The 24,569-nt window shown below is 31.2% G+C and overlaps 1 protein-coding gene and 1 long non-coding RNA gene across 3 annotated transcripts; both read right to left on the bottom strand.

Annotated features, from left to right (window-relative positions):
• Nucleotides 1-949: 949 nt before the first annotated feature.
• On the bottom strand, nucleotides 950-2,407 carry LOC129317703 (uncharacterized). The gene is made up of 3 exons (XR_008595026.1): nucleotides 2,352-2,407; nucleotides 1,655-1,723; nucleotides 950-1,201 (listed from the first exon to the last, which is right to left on the bottom strand). It is a non-coding gene; the product is annotated as an uncharacterized LOC129317703 (long non-coding RNA).
• A 16,329-nt stretch (nucleotides 2,408-18,736) lies between these two features.
• LOC129317022 (reticulon-like protein B8) lies at nucleotides 18,737-23,749 on the bottom strand. Of its 2 annotated transcripts, none has more exons than XM_054961328.1 (6): nucleotides 23,530-23,749; nucleotides 21,184-21,376; nucleotides 20,927-21,107; nucleotides 20,669-20,810; nucleotides 19,624-19,693; nucleotides 18,737-19,073 (listed from the first exon to the last, which is right to left on the bottom strand). In XM_054961328.1, the coding sequence occupies exons 2-6, from the start codon at nucleotides 21,359-21,361 to the stop codon at nucleotides 18,907-18,909; spliced, it is 738 nt and encodes a 245-aa protein (XP_054817303.1). In that variant the 5' UTR covers nucleotides 21,362-21,376; nucleotides 23,530-23,749; the 3' UTR covers nucleotides 18,737-18,906. The 2 variants fall into 2 exon arrangements, with proteins under 2 accessions (XP_054817303.1, XP_054817305.1); XM_054961330.1 differs by having other exon boundaries at nucleotides 23,536-23,749.
• Nucleotides 23,750-24,569: the final 820 nt, after the last annotated feature.

Here is a 24,569-nt window from a genome sequence, read left to right as displayed (position 1 = left end):
CTCATACAACTTAAAAGAAATAAAATCATAAAACCAAAAACACTTATGCAAGGATTGATGTGTAGAAAAGTGTTTTTTTTTTTAAAATGTATCCATCCCATTTTCTTTCTAAATACATTTTCTATTCTCTTCAAGAAAAAAACACTTTTTTGTATACTAAATATTGTCTCATGTGTCTTGAATCAATACCACTTCTTTCCATTGCCTCAATATACATAGCATACCATTTTACAGGATTTCTTCCAAAATAAAATAAAATAAAAAATAATAATAATAATTCCAACTGCTCAATGGCCTTCTTCGCTGCTTTTATCTCAGCAACAAAGGCTGACCCGGCCCACTTGTGAATGTTACAATTTCGACAAAACGAAGCTTTTTTTCGATAAAAACCGTTTTAGAAAAATATTTGCAAACCATGGATATGTGGAGAGCGATTGAAATCATATAAACTATATTTAAACACTATATATATATATAGGTAATAAGTAACAATTAGTGCAGGCAAGATTCAAAGATTATAAGCTCAAAATACTACGCCCACACACACACACACAACTCTTATTAGTTCCTTGTCTATATATATAAAATACCAGTTCATAATCTACTCGCAGCTCTTGGGCTGCTGGGGTTTCATCAATCCCATTACCTGTAACACACCAAATTTTTTTTTTTTAAATAATTTAACTCAACCATAGTTGGGTTACAGCCACCCAACACATTTTTATATCAATAATTTCGATATAAAATATTTTATAATTGGCTTCAACTCACACACTATAACATTTCAGATAAATTTTTACCTCCCACATGCCATTAGGCTAAATCACATTTGTCCATCCTTATACTCCCAACAAGTAAACTAAATCACATTTGTCCATCCTTATACTCCCAACAAGTAAAATAAGCAATTTAATCAATTTTTAACATAAGCCAGTTATTTGACCTTATAATCATGCCATTTTAACCAATCCAAAGTAAACCAAATATTAAAATTACAGTCATCCAAATTGTACCAAAAATAGAAATAGTTTGAAAGGCATGATTACATTTATATATTCATATAATTGACAATAAACATAAAAAAGTCCTAATATTGGCAATATAACACATTATAAATCATAAATTAAATACCCAAAAGAGACAGTGGATCTATACCACTAAGCCTCTGGGACTCCTCTACGTGTCACTCGTGGCTCTTCTCCTGAAAATTGTTAACCACATAATGAGACTCAAAAGTCCCAGTAACCAAAGCCAATTTATGATAGTGTATACAAACAGTTAAGTGTGTGCTTACTAAGTGAGAATTAAAAATAATATAATTCCAACAAATATAAGAAATATTATAATAAACACAAACAACCATCCTTATATCCCTCCATTAACCTCGAGCCGTAGCCCTCACTCGGTGCTAAATTACCAGGCCAAAGGTAGATTAGCCCGAGCCCTTACAAGCCACCTATTGAGCTACAATAGGGGCGTACCACGTGGCACATAAATACAACAATAATAGCAAGTCTCCCAACACCTCCCACAATAATTAAACAAATTCATAATAATATTGCACAATTATACAATATTACAAAATTCATAATTTTCTCAATAATCACCCAATTAACAAGAAGTAACACTAATCATAAATTAAAAGCATGGTTACCTTGTGGCTTTTTCAATAAATTATTCCTTAAAATTTCTCTCTCTCCACAATCTTCACCAGTAATACAATCTACAAATAACATATTATTTATAAATATTAGTTTCAATTTTTGAAACTAATAAAATAATTCTAATAATAGAATTAAAAATATAACATAATTCCTAATCTCAATCTTAATACAAATCTATAGTTAATACTATTAAGTAAAATTTTTAACTCCTCTTTTAATTATCAATAAACATTAATAATCTAAAAATCAAATTTTAAACTAATTTCTATTATCAAAATTTTTTTTTATTTTATAAATTCGTACCTAAAATATCCAAAAATTAAAAATTGAGTCTCTAGCTTAGAATCATAATCCTATAACCATAATAATTCATTTCTCATCCCAAATAATCATCTAAACCTCAATAAATCAACATATATTTTCAGATCTAGTTTAGAATTTGATCCATAAGCCACAGATTCAAAGATCATCAATAAATTTATACTCTAGAACATTTATTATACTACTGACAACCTCAAAAATCATATTTATTCAACATAAATTCATCCCTCTTCCAGATCTTAAATTTTCTACCACTACAAACTCAGAAACTAAATAAGAAGGATGACTAAGAAAATTTTTTAGAACACTTACTTAGTCTTGAAAAGCTTAAAATCACACCCTAAATATCCTATTAAAAACTCTTACCTTAAAAATTTAGATATTTCGCACCGGCAACTCGCTTCTCTCCGCCTCAGCTCGCGCGCAGAATGAATGAGGAAATGAAGGAAGGTGAGTTTTTATAAAAATTCAGTGGGTCCCACACATTTTTTTTATTATTATTTCTTCTTCTCTCTCTTCCCCCCCTTTTTTTTTATTATTATTTTATACTTACTATTCATGCGTCGCCGAAAGCAAATTCATTTTCTCTTCTTCTTCCTTTTTTTTTGTTTTGGCATACCTTTTTCCCTTTTTTTTTATAATAATAATTTAATAATTAATTTTTTTAATTAATTTTTTTTAATAAATTTATTTATTTTTTTTAAATTTTTTTTAAAATTTAGAATTATATCCTAAATTAGATTTAATAATCATTTTCTACTAATTTTCTTACCTCTAAATATTATTATTTTTTTAAAAAAAAAATTTCTATTAACCTAAATTAACTATTAAAATTTAAATTGGGATGTTACATTACCGTCACCAATCCGGCGAACTTGGGCGGAGCAGGTTCCATGCAACCCAAGACCACCATTATAATATTTGATAATGCAGAAATTATATATATATATATATATATATAAATTCATGAGACAATTATACGAGGTAGAATAGGAAACTTTTCATATATATACTATGAATCTGCCTCTTTGCAAGACTTTTCTTTGACTTTTGTCTTTTGATGATGAAGGCATGGAGTCTCCCATATCTGCATTTTAATTATGCCCAGAAAATTAATAGTATTTAAAATTTTATATCTAACTTAGCCCTTCTCTATGGGAAACGAAAGCGCACACATCCACATATACACACAACACATGTTAATATTAGGTTCGAATCCATAACCTTTTCTAAGTGAGAGAGATGACATATAGGGCAATTAAGTACTAACCATATCACGAGAATATAGGTTGACTTTTTTTCTTCGTTTTCATGCTACATCCTCACTACATTACTTTATGACTACACAAAAGCAACCAATAGATTACTTGGGATTGTCTGGTCTCTTCGTTTGGTCCAAATGGGCAAGTGAGGACCCCAACTCGAGCAAAGCTCATGTCTGGTGTTGGGTTCGCACACAGAACATGTGTTCAACAACATTGTTCCATACCAATATTCCAATGACGTGGATCATTGTGATAATTAATAATCCCCAAAGTCTCCCGTTAAGGTTGCTGAATATCAAGAACAATGCTATGGAATGACCTCAGCAATGGAATGTCCAAAAATGCAGCTGACCAAGCTAAAGGATTCAAATTTAAAATCCGGTTTTGTTGAGGAGGTCGACCGGGCTTAGACCTATGGGGAATCAAGTTCTTTTGAATCGACTATAAATTCTCTCCTAGCCATAGATGATCCTTCAAGCAGAAACTAAACCGAGCATGATAATATAATAGTCCAAGATAGGTACTAATAGTATATATGTTAATTTAGTTCAATTACAGCATCATTCATCAGGTTATCATGAAGAGAGTTATTCATGAAGAATTCTGATCAACAATAGGCCCGAGTGAAGTGTCATGGAGTGGAGCCACTTAAAATGTTGAATCTTGAATGGAATGACATTATTATGAGTCTCAATTTAAGGAGTTTTAAAAGTGAAGTATGTTTATAAGTTCAATAAACTCTTTCACCAAATTAAACTTATTAGTCTTTTAAGATGAGCTTTTTTTTAAACTGTGTTGGTAACATACAAGTAATTTTGATGCTTTTTAATGATTCAGAGTATTAGTTTGGTAGAGTGAAGTATTCCAATGTAATCATGATAATAACATATGACAATAAATTACATGATCCCCATTATATTATACGTAACTTTTGGTGCGTATTCATGCCTCAATAAATCAACATCTAGCTAGACATATATACCCTTCATGAAAATCAACATCTGGATATCCTTATATATAGGGATAGAAATATCATTTCACATTTATTTATTTGTTTTTCTGGATAAAGCATTTTCATTCTATGATTCTTGATGGCATACCAATTACAAATCCCCTATAATAATCATTTTTCACTACATTAAGTTTTATATAATTACACTCCTTGTGATTTATTGATAGAAGCAGGCTTTCTGTAAAAACTTTGAAATCATCTCAGATTTTATGTTATCCAAATTCCAATTCTTGTATTTGGAAAGGTAATCAGAGGTGTTGCTGGATCAGGAAATTCTTGTCATCACACATGTAATTGTTAGAAAATTAATGTTGGTATGCCAATATTGTTTTAGTTGTGCAAGATTAAAGTGGTCTAATCAAATTAGGGTTCATGTTAATTAAGTTTAAGCCAATGGTACAATTAATCGTCCTGAAGACTCCTTTTATTTCATTAATTTGTAGTCCATTAATTGGAAAACTCTCGTGCTCTGGATACATGATCCTAGTGGCAGTTCTCGACCGAGTGCTGGATTTTAATTTTCAGTTGTAGTTTTTCTTGATCGTTGATCAGAAATTCATCAGAATCATTTGAAAAACTAAGAACGAAGGATAGATTGCTCATCTCCAAGTGGGCTTCAATCTTCTGACTTCTGTTGTAGTCCATCTCTATATTTTAGTCTTAAATTAAATTGTAACAAAAAACCCTTTAATTTGATTTGCAAACAATTTGCATAGTATGATCTATGGAAAAACTGGATTAATTATTCATAAGTTACGAAGAATAATGTGACTTTTCTCTCAAGCTCTATGCAAATTTAAATATAATTTTAATATTTTAAACATATTTTATAGAACTTTTGTTTTTATCTAATATTTTTCTATGTATTTCAATAAAACTTAAATGATAGTACATTTATTAAGAAAACTTTTAAATTTTGAGCTCTGCATACATCATGCACTATAAATGATATAAGTTTATTTCTAAATATACTCCTAAGAAAGACGTGACTGCAAACAAAACAACAATATACAGCATATGCATCACATATTTAATATTAATCAACTAATTCATTAAAAAAAATTAATAAGCCATATAATTGACTATAAGTTGCACGCAAATGAAAAGTAACGGTGTGTTTTTAATCAATAACTTTTAAAACATTCGAATTAACAAAGTTGCATGAGTAACTTATTATATATTAATTGCAAATGATGCCTCTTCACATATGTCAAATGCCCCTTAATTTTAGACTTGATTTGTTATTAGCAAAAGAAAGAAAGGGTGATGAAGCTCTCAATAATACATACTAATATTATTATATCATTATTTGCAATACTCTCAACATGATGTGGCGCGACAAAACAAAATTTAAAACATGGACAATACATAGTATATGTAATATATAATATATCAATGATTTGTGTAACCCACAGAATTTAAGCTTTGATAATTAATTAAGGAAACACTTTATCTATAGTAATTAATGTGTGCTTTTGAGAAGGAAGACTAAAAAAAGTACAAAAATTAAATTCAGGAGCATCTCTTGTTTAGAGAGATGCAACGATGTCTTCAATTAATTACAAAGTTATTCCACGTTTAACTTTGATAAATAATTACATTAGTAAAATAGTCTATATTTTATTTGCCAGTCATTATCGTTGTTTCCTTAAGAATGAAAATTAAACCCTAATCAACTTGAAACAGATATTGTTAGAAAAACGAAAAAAAAAATTAAAAGCGCCTTCAGACATTGGATTGTATCTTACACACACACGCGTTATACCATCTGCAATTGGATTGTATCTTTTTACGTACTGATTAAGAGAGTGGAAATGTGTGAGAACTGAGAAAATTTAAGCTTTCCCTCATTTAAATGATAGAACTACACACAGAAACACGCACAGATACACAAAACATATTAATTTGCATAGACGCATATATAAACTATAACCTTATTTATTCATGACTGTGTAAATATGTAGAAGGACTGTAGTAACTAGTTACACAGATTTTGTGTGTGTGTGTGTGTGAGAGAGAGAGAGAGAGAGATACAGAGACATATAACCATGGCTATGTATAGAGGGAAAATCCACACATACACACAAGAACTAAAACCTAGCTCAATTATTTTATTTAAACATCGTAAATATATCAGTACCTAGCTAGAAAACAGATAGTGCAGGCAAGATTCTAGAAGCTTGCACTAAATACTACACATATATATGTCTTAGTTATCTCCTTCTCAATAATACCAGTTCACAATCTACTCGTTGTGTTTAGGCTGCTGGGGCTACATCAATTCCACCATTGTCGTCATCGTCGTCGTCGTCTCCATCGCCTTCCACGCTGTGGTTCCAAAAATGATCAGTTGGAGGAATTTCCCAGCTGATAATTCCTCTGGCGAACTTAGGAGGAGCAGGTTCCTTGTAGCCTAAGACCACCATTATATTTTGCAGCTAGCACTATTAATTTATCAGACAAAGAGACGAGTTAGAATAGAAAACTATTTTGATATACTATGAAACTGTCTCACTTTGTAAGACTTCAATTTTCTTTGACTTGATGAGAAGTTATGGAGTCTCCCATATCTGCATTTTATACCCAGAAAATGAATGGATCGTCGCTTTCATGTATATATTCATATAGCTAGATTTATATTCTGTAGATTTTTAATTAAGAAGATGCTTTAAGAATATATTTGAATAAGAAATAATAAAGACAGATGGAATTGAATGGAGGGACGAAAATTGATTAAACTGGTCAAGGGAATTGGCTTATTTTGAACCTTGAATTCAAATCTTGAGATATCTTCATAGGCATCTTTAATACTCTTTTATTTTTATTTATAAATAACTTTTAACATGTTTCACCAATATTAAGAAAAACCTTAAAATTTATTAATTTTATTTTAAAAGTTAATAAGTTCTCAACTTTGCCCCTATATATACACTTCAATAATATATTTTTTCCTCTAACATTCAATGGAGAGCAAAAAAAAAAATTTATGATAAAAATTTAATGGCATAATTTATACATAGAATAAAAAAAAATTTCTCGTTCTACCCTAAAAATCTGACTAGAGGAAGTATATCTATGAGGCCATTATTGATAATAACAATCCTAGATAGTAGGGGTTTAGAAAATTTAGGTAGGTGGTAGTAATAGCTCCACGTTTCCTGGGACATTGAGCATGGAATAAAAACAAACAAACGCGACGAAATTGAAGGTGCGTATATTGTTTGATAGTTTTCTTAAGCAATTGAGAATAATTAAAAAATAAATACAATGAGGCTCCTTTTTCTTCGGAATAAGTAATTATAATGTGGTTTCATGATGTATAAACACATAAATAAATCTCTCTCTCTCTCTCTCTCTCTCTCTTTTCAATTGGGGGATTCAAAGGAAAGCCCGCCTTTTTAATTACACAATTCATCATTACACTAATTTTAGTAGAAAGAAGGCATTGAAAATAAATCAACGTAGTTTGTCTCAAATGGAGGCATGAAATTTGATATCCACTAAGTAAGGTTATAAAAAAAACTAACAAATGTTTAATTTAATTGTTAAGGGTGTTGAACTAGTTTAATCAAAGATCTTAAGTTTGAATCTTGAAAATGCAACAACATATAGTGATAGAGCTTCTACTCAAAAGGATCCTAGTTTGGCTTGATGTGATCGAGATTAGTTTGAACTGTTGGCTTTCAGACACAGAATGTTTTAGCAAAACACGGTTATAAAAAAATTAAGAGACCTCCATTTGGGAAACGATAAATATGGCGAAAAATAACTCACAAAAGAGAAGTAAACCCTAGCAACATTATTAAAGACTGAAATGAGTAACAGCACAACTTTTCACGGATAAAGGTAACAAAAGATTTTCACGTTTTCATACATCAGATCCCCACAAAACTACTTTATGACTATAAAGCAAATCAATCGCTGATTTGGCAAGTGAGGACCCCAACTCGAGCAAAGCTCATGCCTATTGCTGGCTTCGCACACTGAAACATGTGTTCAACAACGTTGTTCCGCATTGCTGTCACAAGCATTATTCCTATGACGTGGATTAATGGATCACTGTAATAATAATGCTCAATGTCTATATCTCTCACGTTAAGGTAGTGAATCAGCACATGATGCAAATTAAACTTGTTAATAGTTTGTGAAGACTGGGCATTAGACCTGTGGGGAATAATCATAGCACTTTTGAAGCGACTAAATTCTCTTCTGGGTCAAAATTTCATTCTAATCCAATTCTGCATTAGCCTTATTATATTAATATCCTTCCTAAAAATTATAGAAATTATCGTATTATTTATAAGCCATGAACAACTTGCCTTAGACGTACTACATTGTGTGTGAAGCCCTGGACCTCAAAAATAAAATTTTGAAGACTTGTCTCATTTAGCTATTTGGATGACTCTCTTGCTTGAACACAGTCATAGGGGCCAAAAATTCTCGACCAAGTAGGTTTTACATCAGAATCATTTACTTCAAGCGTTTACATGCACATATAGTGGCTATTGGTTGAGTCCTATTAATTCATGTGATTCAAGATGTTAAATGCAAGTATAGGAATATGAAGAATGATATACATAGCCTGTTCCAAAAAGAAATTGAGAGAAATGACTTCTTTTATATGTGCAGCTAGTTAATTATCTAAATTTGGTTGTAATTAATAATTTAATGTAATTAAATACATTAAATTTAATATATAGCTTGTCAAGGATTGTCATAGGGCATGGGTGATGATATCCTTCATGAATCTCATCAGGTAATAACCATAATCATTGCATTAATCTAGTTGGAGTGGACACTAAAAAAAAAAGATCAATGAAATGGTCTAACAATTGTTAGTTCTTTGATTAAAAATTTGGCTAATTAAATGAATACCTTTACTTGATTTACATGTGTAGAGACTCAAGTATGGAGCATTTTATTTAGTTAATTGTGTAGTAGTAATTATTAGATCATTGGTTGAATTTGATGATTTAGATTTGATAGTTTTTAACCATACAAATTAATTAATTTATACCTTTGAAATTTGATATAGATGAACAGTCTTAGTAAAGAGAAATCATGTCTGAAGTGGACATGAAAGCTACTTCAATATCAAATATTAAACAAAATGTGTACGTAGTATATTATTCATCACTTTTAGAGTAAAGTGATATATTGGCCAAAAAAAGAGTAAAGTGATATTTAAGTTTTAAATTGAAGGGGGGATCTGTTAGTTTAAGATTTGTATAATAATTAGTGTGATATGTGGAAAAGCTGGATCAAACTAAAAGTAACAGTAATTTCAATTAAAAGCTTTGAACGTTCAAGAAAAGTTCCATAGTAACTTATTATATATATTAATCAAATGCCTCTTCACATATGTCAAATGCTCCATGTAATTTGTGTGTGTGTGTGTAAAGACAAAACATAATTTGAAACATAGACCATATGTAAACCTGCTACACCGCAGTGTTAAAACTTACTATTATATCATCTAAGATTAGTCTAACAGAAAGACTTTGAGCTTAACACAAGGTCCAAAAATAAGACTAACACAACTACATCTTCTCTGTAGAAAACAATGTGAGTGTAAATTGATGTGTTAGGATGAAATATAAATGAGCACATATGATTCTTAATTGGGACTTCTATGTATGGCTTCACTAATTAAAAACCACCTACTCTGGGGCAGAGACGCATCATCATAAATTATATAATTGCAAATTAATTACTCAACGCTTTTGAATTTGATAAATAATTACTCATTAACTAAATAGTCTATATATATATATAGGATTTGGACCAAATGATATCTATTTGCTTCATTTTTTCTTTTTCCTGGCATTGATACTATAATTGGCACAATATATACTGGATGATTATATATATATAAAGTTTGCATTATAACTTTCATGTATACATATTTTGGAGATAGTAATGCTATAACTCACATTTCTTCCTAAGTGACATTATGGGTCTTGTGTGTGTGTGTGTGTGTGTGTGTGTTGGAGAGAGTAACTCGTTTGAAAAACTTTATTGGCATCTGTGGAGTGAGCAATGAGTGCTAGAGATAAAAACAAGGACCAAGAGTTTTCTTCTGATCGACATGGATTATATTATTAAAATTATACTTGGATTCAAATAAATATATTTAAAGTTGAAAAAAATGCATGTTGGTTCCAAAATTTCTTAATTTTTTAAAATTGTTTGTCGATCTAAAATTCAAAAGTGATGATTAATTTTCATAAATGCATGCTTTTTAAGTAGACAAAATTTTATTATATACTAAAAGGTAGAGCTAAGAAAATGGGTTGACTTTATTAAGCTAGCCCATTTAAATAAAAGGTGGGGTTTATATTTTAAATTTGCCAATGCTTAATTAGACTTAAATGGGCAAGTCCTATTAGGCTAAAAAATAAACAGGCTAGCCTCTAATCCTAGAGGAAAAGCCTATTTATATTTTTATATAAAAAATTATTGATATTGAATAAATAAGTTGAGAGAGGATTCAAATATGAAAAAGCTATTTAAAAAATAAAAAAGAAAATTCTAGTCTAAATAAAAAAGAAAATCTTGGCATTTTTACCACTGAAAAGCCAACTTATAGTGAAGTTCAACCAAACATTGTTGATATTAAAGATGATAATGATCATCATTATGATGCTCCCAATATTTTGTTTTATTAATATTTTGAGAAGACTTGTTTAATTTAGTTTGATTTTGGGAATTTGACCGATAATTTTGTATTTTAATAGGTTGATATTTAATATTTTTTTATTCAATTTATTTTATTTTCATATATTTAGTTTAAAGAAAAGATTTAAAAAAATCAAAGGATTTGAAGCCAATGCCAACCTTGAGCTTGCAGGCTCTAGGGCATGGCTGGCCTTTATTCCCAAGTTTTAGAAGCGTGACAAGTTAAAGTGAAATATATGAATGTTAATAGAAAAAAAAAAAGCACATCACTTTTCTTAAAAATCCATTCCAAGACTTCAAATTATTCTATAGAATAGATTTTAGAAGTTGTTGTTCAAACATATTTAGGTATTTGGAAAATTTTCCAAGCAAAGGTATGTCACTTTAAGAAAACAGTTTGATTACATTTCTAATTAAGCACAAATTTAATTAATTTCATGTTTTACATACTTTTTTTTTTCCAACCACATACATTTGATTCCCCACTTTTTTGCCTTCTTTATATTTTAATGGAAGATATATGAAATAACTGAGGAGCCCTCTTATCATTTGCCTTTTGAGCTGATAACTAAATGAGTGCATTAATTAGTCCCTCTAATTTAGGGTCTTGTGGCTTCTTCTCTGACATGCATCTCAAAAGAGTAGGTCCACTGGTCCAATGCCATTCTTGCAAGTAAATTGATGGCTTTCACATAATCACAAAAGTCTTTTGATATATCTTCATAACATGAAAGAATACTTCCGTACCAATAACCTTAACCTGATTGGCCAGCCGAGAGAGCCATTCGATACGTTTGTTTTAATAGAGTCATTAATGTCAAATCTAAATGTATCAAAATCTGAATCCCTAGTTAGGAGTTCTTCTTCTTATCTAAAAGCATATGATTTAAACATGGAGTTTTATTACTCTGCATTTGATATAAATTTTATATTACTTACAAATAAAGGAAAACATAGAGTATTAATATACTTTGCGTTCAAAATAAAGCCAGAGGACTTGTGATGTTCGTCGGAAAATGAAGCCTTTGACTTGTATGGCAAGAAAAATAACAAAAAGAGAATACTAAAAGAAAACGTCCAAAATTAGTGAAAGTCATTATCCCAAATATATAACCAAAAATAGTGTTCACACAATTTTCTCAGTATTATTATTTTTCCAGCCTGCATGCCTCTATATAGTAATTACAGTGGAGCCATTCTTGAATGATAATTAAGTGACATGAAATTGAAGCCAATTTTACCGAGGAAACTAAAATATACTTTACATTAATGGTATGTATAGAATGTGATGAGCCCATATAAGCTAGAACTTCTTTTATTTATAATGACAGTAAATATCAGTAGTAATAACTGGTGTGTTAGGCAGGAATATTCTAGCTTTTTTTTTTGGGCAGGGAATATTCTAGCAAGAAACTTACACAAATTTTGGTGAAACACACAACACGGAGACAAATATGCAAATGTGCAGAGTATAATTAAGCAGATAAACTAAAATCTCATTTATATATCACAGCATAAATATCAGAAGTAACAACTGGTGATGGCAAAATTCTAGAAACTTGCACAATTAGTACATATATATATATATATATGACTCTTAATTCCTTCTCCACATAATACCAGCTTTTAATCTACTTGTACGTAGTTCCTAAGCTGCTGGGGCTACATCAATCCCATTATCGTCGTCGTCATCGTCGTCGCCTTCTCTTATCTCCACTGAGAAGCTGAGAAACTTATCGTCGGTCGGAGGAGTTGCCCAGCAGATACTGCCTCCGGCGAACTTGGAAAGAACAGGTTCTTCCATACAACATAAGACCACCATTATTAAAATATATGACGCAGCAAATATTAATTTATCAGACAAAGATACGAGGTAGAACAGAGAACTATATATATATATATATATATATAGTATACTATGAAACTGCCGGCCTCTCGCTTGTAATAATAAGACCTTTTTCGACTGATGAAGTCATGGAGTCTCTCCACGTCTGCAATTTATAACCCAGAAGATATTGGAGTCGCTTTCAAGGGACAAACATATATGCATGTACATATATATTCTGAGACTTTTTTAAGAAGATGCTTTCTGAGGGTAGATTTGAATAAGATAATTAATGGTGGCGACAAGAATTTAGATCGGTTTGTAGTTTTAATATGCAATTGAGAATAATAAATACCAATGCATGTGTATAACTTATAGAATCTATAGTAAGGTCATTATTTACAAATCATAAATATTATTGTTGCTCATTTCTCAAAATTCATTTAACATGTGGGAGCCATGCATGTAGTTGTAATTAAGTCTTGTAGTTTATTCTTTTTTGTTATTTCCCCTTTCAGGTAATTAACTTGCATGGAGTCTAAGAGACCAAATGATATGAATTATAAATAATATGTTTAATTATAAATTTTTCACACAAACGTGTATATTAATAAGAGATTCAAAGAACAAACTACTTTTTTTATATAGTTATCTAATTAGGTTAGATTCAAGTATTGTTGGATTCAATTAAAGGCAACTTTGTAAAAGACATTTTATGTATTTACATGCATAAAGAATTAATCTTTAACACAATTAAGATATTTTGTAGAAACTTTTTTTTCCTTTGAAATACATCAAATGAGGAGAATTAATGACAAACACCAAGCAATCCACTAACATGAACTCGAATACCACTTTTTCCTTCCACTTGAGCTAGGTGATAAGGTAGGGTAGGCACCACAACCCAAACAAACAAAAACTAAAGTTGCAATGAAAATTAAAATCCTATCACAAAACAAAATCCTCCACAAATACCTGTGTCTGATATTTGGTTGTAAATCAAGATATTGCAAAACTTTTACAACAAATTTAAGAAACTGGTTGAAAATCATTTGTTGCGTGTATATTTTTTTATAAATACCTCATCTAGAAATTTGAAAAAAGTAGGGTTTATAAATTTAAAAAATTCTTCCACTAATGCTCATAGCATTGGTACTTTCATTGAAAGACTAGGGTCATAAAGAGGGCTACCTACGGAGTTTTTTGAGCGGCAAAAGATTGAATGAAATGTCATAAAGTGAAACCCCATATTTTCTCATTCAATAGATTAGTTTTTTGAGATGAGTTAACATCTTTGCTGCTAATAATTTCCAAACTAAGCAGACTTCGAACGAAAACATGTCTCCAACTATGCCCAACCAAACCCACTTTTTTTTCTGAGATGTCTCTTTCCTACTACGAAAGCATGCAGTACTACTTTTTGCCTTTGTTTTCATGTGAGACCTGAGAGCCACTTTATGACTATAAAGCAATGAGTAGATGACTTGGGATGGTCTCGTCCATTCGTTTAGTCCAGATGGGCAAGTCAGGACCTAAACTCGAGCATGCCTCATGTCTGCTGTTTGGTTCGCACACTGAACGTGTGCTTCACAACCTTCTTCCACATTGCTCTCACAAGCATTATTCCTTTGAGCTGGATTATTGTGATTCTATTTCGTGTGTGTGTGTGTGTGTAAACGTCAAATCTCTTACGTAAAGGCATTGAATCAGCGAAAGGTCAGACTACTATTAGGGCAAATCAAAAGGTATCGTCTGTGTAGGTTTTGGCCTAATATAATATGTATACGTGGTGTTTGGTGTTTATATAATACCCCTTCCATCCTAAATTATAAGACAACCTTAAATATATTTTATTATTTCAAAGTATATGTCAATTTGATAAAAATAAAGTCTTATTAATAATGTTTTTTTAATATTACCCTTCAAATGAAGAAGGAATTAAAATGATTGTAGTGTAATGATTAAGTGTGTAGATTTAAAGAAAGACATTTTTGTAAATTTATAATTTTGTTTTGAAATCATTATTGAGCTTTATTAGTATATGTAATCTTGTTTGAAGTTATCTTATAATTTATGACGGAAAGAATATTATTAATATAATGTTACCAACTAAAGTTAGTGTAAGTGGTAAATTCTCTTCATTTAAGCAAATGGTTAGGGGTTGGAATTCTAGCCCTTATATATATAGCAACTTAGTTGGGGAATGTCTGCCATTTACTTTCATATATGCACTTTAATTTGGGAGAGATAATATTTACTGAAGTTTTGAAAAAGTGAATTAATAACAGTTAGATCATCAAAAAATTTAAAAAAATTAATTGTAAATAGATATTTTAATTACAAATTGAGAGTTATATTTGAAACTCAAATATCATATTTATAATTGATTAGGCCATCCTAAACATTCAAATTTATGTGTATAATATGACATATATGCCGTACCATTAATACACAATTAAATGCTTAATATTTCTATTTAAGATCTCATTTGAGGTTATTTTTGGAGATTTGGAGTTCAGTGGCAAATTGAAAAACTGACTTTCACACACTAAAATAGTCATTCACCATAGCGAAGAGCCCTTTGGCATAGTGAAGGTCGAGAATCTATTTAACAAAAAAACAGACAAAATTTAACAAAACCAAAAGGAAGAAGAGGGAGAGACAGTTGGGCTCTGGCTGGCTTTGGAAGCTCAAATTTCATCTAGAAAACACTATAATCTTAAATTTAAGTCATCTTTATAACTTAAAATTTCCCTAATTTCTCTGTTTTTTTTCTTCATGGTTTTCCAGTGTGTATAGTTGCATAGGGTTTTGAGACTTTTTAGCTTTTTGTAACCGAATTTTTCACATTGGAAATGGTAAAATCTTTTCTTCTGGAGTGATTTTGGAGTTTGTGGATTCTTGGTGTTTGGAAGATGATATCTGGACCTTGGGAACAAGTAGTACAAGTTTTTTCATGGATGTTTAAATGCAAAGAAGAACTATGAATGTCCCTTTGACATGGTGTTACAGGGTTAGGTTATGTGTCATGTGAAAGCCCTGAGAGCCCGTTTGGTTAATAAAAAGAAATGAAATAAAATAAATTGAAAAAAGATGAAGATAAAATATAGAATGATTAATATATGAAAAATAGATAAGTCGACTATATTAAAAAAATAATAATTTAGTTTATCAGATTGAGATTTATAGTTCATAAAATTTGTGAAAGATACAATGATTCATATATTTGTAATACGATATTAGGTTATATTATATATACTTATCTTGAGCGTAGGGATGATTTAGTTCATTTTTATTTTTATTTTTATTTTTATTTTGTAAGCATCAAGAATAAACTCCACTAATAGTAGATATTAGAGAATATCTCCTTTGAGATAGCACCGAAAGTAATGGATGAATATGTCCCAACTAAATTATTACATATATAAGGATTGTGATTTGAAACTCCTATTACTTGTTTAAGTGATAAAAACCACCACTACTTATTAAATCAACTTTAATTGTTTCATTCCTCTTTTTTTTTTTTAATTCATTCCATTCCCATCTTTTACAGCAATCAAACGGATCTGAGCAATTGAAATGAGTTCTTGATTATGGTAAATGTTCAATATTGTAATGTAGGGGCATGATTTCAATGTTTTGGAGCTTGTGAAGTAGTACTTTCTTGCGGCAATTGGTGTGTACAACTATAACATCAAATTGGTGAGTTTGACTTGAGAAGTTATCTATGACCTTGACCAGGTCAAAACTTGTGGGATTTGCTTGTTGGGCCTTCTTTACATGAAGGTCAGTCCATAAGGTTTCACGTAAAAATATTCATGCCATAAGGACGAGATATAAAATCAAAATAATTTGAAAATGAAAATTTGTCTAATTATATTAACTTGAAAATACAATTTTAGGTCACTAATTGATAATGATAATGGCCTAAAATAGTAGTTGACAATAACTGAAGGTAGTTTAATTTATAATAGTCAAATGTAGTGTATTTTAAAAATAAAAATAGTTTTAAGATGTTTCCATTTTAGAAAAAATGATAATATAGTTTTGGAAATATTGAAATCCAAAACACTAACCCAAAAATTTTTTATTTTTTATTTTTTAAAATAGAAAACAATTGTTGAAAACAAATAAGCCCTTAGTCTGCTGGAGGCTTCAATTTAATTTTGTAACATTTAGCATATATACGATGGGCAATGTGAAAAAGCCTAGTATAGGGTTGTGAGTCATAATAATTCTATTGCATATGCACTCAACCGCAACCTCAACTTTTTACGTCAGATATACATAGAGGACTTTTTTCGTCGCTATTGGCAGACTTAGTTTCGGGTGGAGTGAAAAGTTGGCTTATTTACATGGCTTTAAATGGTCAATATATAGATGAATTTGCATCTTGATAGGTTGCTTGAATTGATCATACTTTTGAGAGTTTAGACTTCGCCTTCTTCATGCATTATAGTAGATTATAGTTTGTGGGTTTGTATTGGTGATATGAGGAGTTTGCCCGTGTTATCTCGATTTCGAGTTGGAAACTCAATAGTTCATGAATGGTCAAATTCGGTGCTTGATCTTCTCAGTAGATATGGATTGTCAGTGAGATACCCGGATATCCATGGTTGTGAAAAACTGAAAATTTATCCACGACTGCTTCTGGCAAAATCTGAGAAGACCCTTTTGTCCAACTCAAGGTTTCTCTCCAGTTGATTGGGTTTTCAAGTTCTAAACTCCAACATCTCATTTCAAATTCTGAATCCCTAATGATCAGCTTAGAACAAAGTGCAATCCCTTTCTATGAGACCATTGAGAGTTTTCTCGATGACCACGAGGAAGAAAATGTAGCTTTAAAACTCTCGAGTTTGTTTTCCCATGACACAATAAATATTATAGTATTAAAATTTAGTTCAACTTGACCAATTAAATCAATACTTTGATTAACTCAATTACATGTTTTGTTTGCAACAGTTTTGATTATTAACTTTTGAATTAGTGACTTATATAGTAAAAAAATCCAATTCAACTTGTCCGATTGACCTAGTAAATCATTAAACCGATGTCTTAACTGGTTCAATTAAATACTTTGTCACATTTTGACTATAGTTTTAACTATTGACTCTTGGAATCAATGACTTGCATATTATGAAAACTAAGTCAACTTGCCTGGTTAAATCGATAAACCATTAAACTATTATATTGACCTGTTTAATAAAATGCTTTATTCATGATTGGTTTCATCACGGCTCAATAACAATTTTAACCATTAATTTTTGAATCAATGCCATAACCAGTTCAATAGCTATTCTGATTTTTAATTCTTACGAATATAGGTCAAAATATAATGATTTTATGAGAAATTGGTGTGCCCTAATCGTCTGTCTTCTTACTGTTTAACTAAATTTACAGATTCAGCACTTCTGAATCATGAAAAGTTTGTTGAATATGTCAGGTTTGCTAAGGAAACAGCAGTTGATCCTTCCAACACTCTGTTCATTAAAACTGTTGCGATCTTAACACGGTTAAAGAAATCTCCGAGGGAATCGAAACTGGTTATCTTCAAGAGGTAAGTCTTCAGCAAACGTCCACAATATTTGATGCTGTCCGAGGAGAATATCACAAAGTCAATGTAATCACTCGTGGATGAAATGGGTTTAACCATTGACATTGAAAGATAAAGCTGAACGCCCAGATTTACATTATTATATTTTGGAGCAGAGTATTATTCCTCAATACTCCGTAATTAAAGTTATGAAAATGAAAGGTCTGATAAAGAAGAATATCCCGTTCTTTTCCATTGTTAGTTATAGTGAGAAAAAGCTTCTTAAATTTGTGACCAAATTTCACGAAAAGTGTTCCTCAGCTATTGGAGGGCATGACTGAATTAGAGACTTCCAGCTTCATTATAATTATTCTGTAATTGACTTTTAATTATTTCTGTGTTCGTGTACAATCTAATTTGTAGGATTCACATGTGAAGTTTATCAATTAATTTTTTGTTCATCATAATTGAAGGAGCGTAAGCCTTCTAGTTAAACATTTAACTTAAGTTACTTGTTCAAGGCATTCAATATAGGCATTTTATGAGTGAGTGAGAGACACTGTATGACTACTAAATAGATAAAGCCTCTTAGAGATCCATAAATCTATTCAAGCTTTTTTCCCTTTGAACCTTCCCTTGGGGATTTTGCTGAGCACTCCAGCATCAAACCTCTTATAGTTATGCAGCATCTGATCAGACACACGGTACACGAAGCTGTCTACTTGATCATCGTACCTCTCATACAGAACTGGCAGTGTATGTGCAGCAACAAAACCTTGTCAAACAACACAAAGTTTCAGCAATCAGGTAAGATCATGAACAATCATCTACAAGGAAGCATCACGGTTGAACTTCTACTTATAGCTGCTTTGATAATGAGCTGGCCATTGTATTATAAGTCTCATATTGAAAAGCCTCACAAGTGAAATATGATTTATAAGTGCGAAGGATTTTCTCACCTATCAAGCTGTGCTCATAACAAAATTAGAAAATATAATAAATATTATTTTATTATAATCCATGAAATGTTCAGATGAGATACATCCATAAGTTAGCATATTAGCATTAACAAATAAGCACATGTGCATTGTTGGTTAACTAGATTTTAGAAAGCTGATTTCATTCTCTAACTTCACTATACAGGCTTAAGGTTGACTTGACCATCCAAGAAAAAGTACTAGATTTGATGTTGTTAACAGTTCCAAACTTAGTCCAAAATTTAAATTTAACACATATGTATAATATTTGAGCATATGCCTTTTGAAATTCAACGTAAAGAAGTTTTAGACATGTCAATTGATGCAAGGAGGGCAGAGATAACTCACCAATATATATTACAGATATAAAATTGAACCAGCTTCCAATGATAGCTACAGCCCATAAGCTTGCTACCACCTGGAAATTTTGCAACTTTTGAATTACAAATTCCACTAGAAAATATACACTATAAATTTCATAAAAAGGGGGGGTGATTATTAAAGAGATAATAATGAAAAAACAAGTTTGCAATTGACAACACAATAGAAGCTGCATCCGTATCGTCATGCATTCCAAACACACAAGTTTAGTGAATTCAATTGTATAGACAAATGAAACTAATTATCCTTGTTTTCCCAATGCAATGTATGTTATCTCTCCTACAGGCCATAAATCTTTTATTTATTGGCCTCCACTCCTTCCAAAAATTCCATTTCCTCTTTGTACAGTAATTTCAACATCTCTAGAAAGTGGCATTGCCATTGCCATATTGTTATCAAACCCCTACCGCATTGACCTTTTCATTTTGACAAGTGACTACAAAATAAAGCAACTTATCTCCTCCTCAAGGAAGGCATCAGCAATATTTGCTCGAAAAAAAAAAAAAAGGAAGGCATCAGTAATAAAGTTCTTCATAGATATTTATGTTTCTTTGTATTCATGTATTACATCAGCACATCTTACGTCTACAGGGAAAAATGGCAGGCATTAATTTACTAAAGGAATTTCCGTTGAATCTTTGTTGTAATTACTGCTTCAGTGACTTCTATTTTGCTGATATGGCATGAAAAATCCTATAGTGAGCTTCAACAGACTAAAAAATTATGAGATTGACATATGATGCCATGGTTGGGTCATAAGGCATGTCTGTTAACAAATCAATCTAGCCTATGAATATTGCAACAGAGTATAAATATGAGGGCCCATTAAGTGCTGCCATGGCAATTATCAATATTGTGGTAAAATATAAACAAATTGATTCAAAAACAAGAACTAAAGCAAAAGCAGGTTTCTGAATCCAAAATATTGCTTCAACCTAGAAATAATGTTTTAAGCACACTTTTGGATGATAAAAGGAAAAATAAGTAGAAAAGAGAATAAGCGCAAACGTACAATAAGAAATTGCTTCATATTTCCTCCACAAGCAACATCTTGAAGAAACCCCAAACCTCGGTTAATCTCAGAACCGGCTGCAGTTGCAATGTTGACAAACAAATCCTCTGGGATAACAAGACGAGGAACTTTAGATGGTTCCCTGTCAAGACAGAGCAAAGCCCACTTACTTAAAAGCTGAGAAATTGTGCAGTTCTGTAACACATCAAAGTAAATTCAAGCAACAAAAGCAGAGATGTAGATATGCTCCAAAATTACCTCTTAATCAAGCCAGAAGCATTAGACCAAAGAAACTGTGCAAGCATGCCAAGAACCAGAGCAAAGCATACAAGAGTCAGGAAATGATAGTCAAGCCATTCAAAAAGCACCCACAAAAGGGTTGCACTAGCTAAGACACTTGCAGAGATCTTCTTGTTCCTCCATAACAAGACATCAGCAGCTATGGCATTCAAAGGGGAAACAAATTAAGATACCAATATGGTAGTTTTACATGACAAAGACTTAAACTATCATACATTTTCCACCCCCCAATATATGGTGCACGGGCTTCTCACGTCCAAACAGTCTTCTGAAATGAGTGCTCACTGAGCTTGAGTTCTCTTCCTCAAAGAATGAAACAGATTTTTTCTTCTCGGTAACTGTATCTACAAGGCTGTTAAGAAGGTTCTCAGCAGCAGTGATTTTATCAGACATTGTTCCTTTGCTTTTCTGGGGAAAAATGACATTATCAAATGCACAAAAAAGCATAACATGAGCACATCATCAATCATGTTTAGCAGAAAATCCAACATATACATAAAGTGAATGTAAGAAGCTTTGTTATAACCTGATGCATAAATAGTGGACCATAATTGATTGTATACATTGCTTAGTGTAAAGTGTACTCTATCGAAAACCATTCCGCATTCTTGTAGGTCAAGGAAGAAAAGGCTCTGGCAGTTCAGAAGTTTCATTTCTGACTTTTAACTTCATCAAGTTGGTGGGGAAAAATCTTCATCATGTTTACCACATCATAGGTATTCAATCTCTTTATTATCTATTAAATCCATGCCATAATTTCTGCCTTTGGTCCTTAATTTGGTGGTATCTCCTGGACTAAACTATACATCTCAGACAGCCAAAGCCTCATGACTCTTAAAACCATACCTTTAATTCATTTTTTAGTATAGTTGTATAGAAGATAATTCATCCAAGATAAGAGAAAGATCAATACATCAATACAAACAAATGGGAACAAGAAGTCCTCCAAAACCAAAAATTCCCAATATTAAATTTTGACATTAAACCTTTAGTCAAGTAGCTATTTTTGGAAGATTTTGCAATCTCTACTTTGCATCAGAAAGCAGAACTGGCCTGTTAGATTGTGAAGCTTGAGAAGTCAACGCCATGGCAAAGGAAAAATAAGGTGGCAATTATTAAGTGCTAAAATGGAAGGAAAAGGGCTCATAATTAAAATTCACGGCGTCGATGGAGTAACAGGTTTGCATTTAACTGACAGAAGGTTAAAATTTTATCAGGTAGTTACAATCATATTGAGTCCCTCATTGTATAGTATGGGATGCCTTGATGTGCTTATAAATTTAAAGGCTGTAGCTTCTTAACAAACCAGTCCTTTATGATACGATACCCTCTAAGGTTATACCAGTGGTATCAACAGAAATCCACAACAAAAGATCACCTGTTACGAAGCTAGAGCATTCAAGCTTACAAGCCCACATAGGCATCTCATAAACAAACCTAATTTTCCAGAATAAGATAAATTGAAGCACTAATAAATTACTTCACTTCGATAATTTATCAGTATCACATAGACAGGCTTCTTTGTACTAAGCTAAGAAAATCCTGCCTCCCATGAATAGATGAGAATGATCCCTCTTGAGCATAGAATGACATTTAAAGCAAACATACCAACTGTAAAGCCTATCCGCCCGTAATTAATAGATCCTTTATAGAAAAGCATAAAACGCAAGGAAACCATTAACGACTAAGGTTTAGCTCTAATGCCCGCAAATGTTGCATCAACACAATACTAGAGAAAATATTAAAAGCTTAGTCTTTTAAACAGAGAAAGTAGCCAGCAGCCTAGCACCTAGCAAATCATCAACTACGATAAAGTAATATTTTCTAAAACACAGCCTACAGGAGCTTGTTCACACCAGGAATCTTGACACCCGTATAAAGTTAAACCATTTCACCTATCTGTCTTCAATCAATTAGTTAAGTAGACACGCTACTTTCGGATGCCATCTTCGAAGTGCCAAGAAAAGAACTCCTGAAATTTATCCTAATGAAAACCTATGAAACACAAACTATTTAAAATTTAAGCTGTGCCTAATTTGCCTATTCATATTAGACATTTTGAAACACTTCAATTAACAAATGAATAATTTCTAGCCATCACACCATGTTCTTTTTATGAGTCCAGCTTATTAAGTCAGTAAAGGAAGACCTATCGCTGTTTGTTTGTGGAGAGCGGAGATGGGAAGCTTCAAAGATGGGGAAAAAATGATGGCACAACACCAGAAAGTGCAAAGGAAAAGAAAAATATGTGATAATTAGAAAAGGAAAAAGGCAAAGTAAAGTCACGGATTTCATTTTTCCCTCAATTCACCAGCATAAAGCGCATGAGAACTACCACGACAGAGATTGGCTCGATCCAGAAGGTAGAACAAAATTACATAAACAAAATACCAAGAAACGAAAACCCCTCAAAAAACCTCACAGCCCCTCAATTCCAAACAACCCACAAGGCAAAATCCACCAAATGTACGAAATCACAACAAACAATCTCAACTCATCGACCCAAAGAAACATCGAATGCATCAGAAACAGCAAAATAAACAAAAGGTTAAAGCGCTAACCAGTACCAGAGCAGGAGGAGAACTCCAAGGAAACTGAAGCAAACGGAGAGGAAACTGAAGGAGAAGTGAGTAATGGGGTTCCGTAGCAGAAAGATGACAGTATTTAATTATGCACAAGTAATCATTTCAGTGTGGGAATTGCATGGCGTTAGATAATTGATTAAGCACTTCACCTAACCCAGAGGTCCTCAAAACCCACGTGACCATCCCATCTTTGATTTGTCAGACATTTTATTTTTTTTGTTAGTTGTCGGAAAAGCAGGTTCTCAGTACATTGACGGCGTCATAACCTCCGAGGATACCCAGACAGACACCACAGCGACCTGCATTGACTCTCTTTTTTCCTCTTCTTTTAAGAGAGAATAACGCACAAGTCCATGTAAAAAAAATTAATTATTAATAATTTTAATTTAACTTTCAGTAAATCTTATAATAATTATCTTCCATCTTAAATTATAAACACATTTAAAAAATATTAAATATCTTAAAATATATAATACTTTAATAAAAATAAAATTTTATTATTAATAATATTTTTTAATATTATCTTTTTATATATTATCTCTCTTTAATATTCTTTAATTAATAAAATATTAAATAAAGGATATTTTTAAAAATTTATATTTTTATCTTGAAATAGTAAAATAATAAAATGTATGTAATGAGCTTTATTGATATGTGAGATTTTATTTAAAAGTATCTTATAATTTAAAATGAGGGGAGTAATTTTTTTTTGGTGAGATTTCAACATAATTTTTCTTTTTTTAAAATTTAGTTTTTATAATTTTAATTTTTTAACTCAATATAATTTTAATTATATACTTCTTCCATTCTTACATAGAAAGTATTTTCCATAAATATATGTTGTCCATAAATATAAGAGGTGTGATGATATTTTTAAATAATTAAATAATTTTACCCTTGTCTTAAAAAAGAGAGAAAAGATATTAATTGTATATTTTAACTATCGTCACCATAATATTAATTGATATTATTAGAGATGAAATTAAAATTATCATAATATAAATAATAAGCTTTTA

This window comes from Prosopis cineraria, unplaced genomic scaffold, assembly GCF_029017545.1.
Source record: "Prosopis cineraria cultivar Desert tree isolate PC_DT_omini unplaced genomic scaffold, ASM2901754v1 PC8, whole genome shotgun sequence".
In the NCBI taxonomy this organism is placed as follows: Eukaryota; Viridiplantae; Streptophyta; class Magnoliopsida; order Fabales; family Fabaceae; genus Prosopis; species Prosopis cineraria.
Note: the sequence above shows the minus strand (reverse complement) of the source record. Positions and strands in the feature narration are given on the sequence as shown.

Excerpts from the sequence above, each read along its gene's own strand:
- LOC129317022 (XM_054961328.1), bottom strand. The coding sequence starts at position 21,361 with ATGTCTGATAAAATCACTGCTGCTGAGAACCTTCTTAACAGCCTTGTA. Across the intron at positions 20,811-20,926 it reads GCTTCTGGCTTGATTAAGAG|GGAACCATCTAAAGTTCCTC; the intron begins GTAATTTTGGAG and ends CTGTCTTGACAG. Across the intron at positions 19,694-20,668 it reads ATATGAAGCAATTTCTTATT|GTGGTAGCAAGCTTATGGGC; the intron begins GTACGTTTGCGC and ends CAAAATTTCCAG.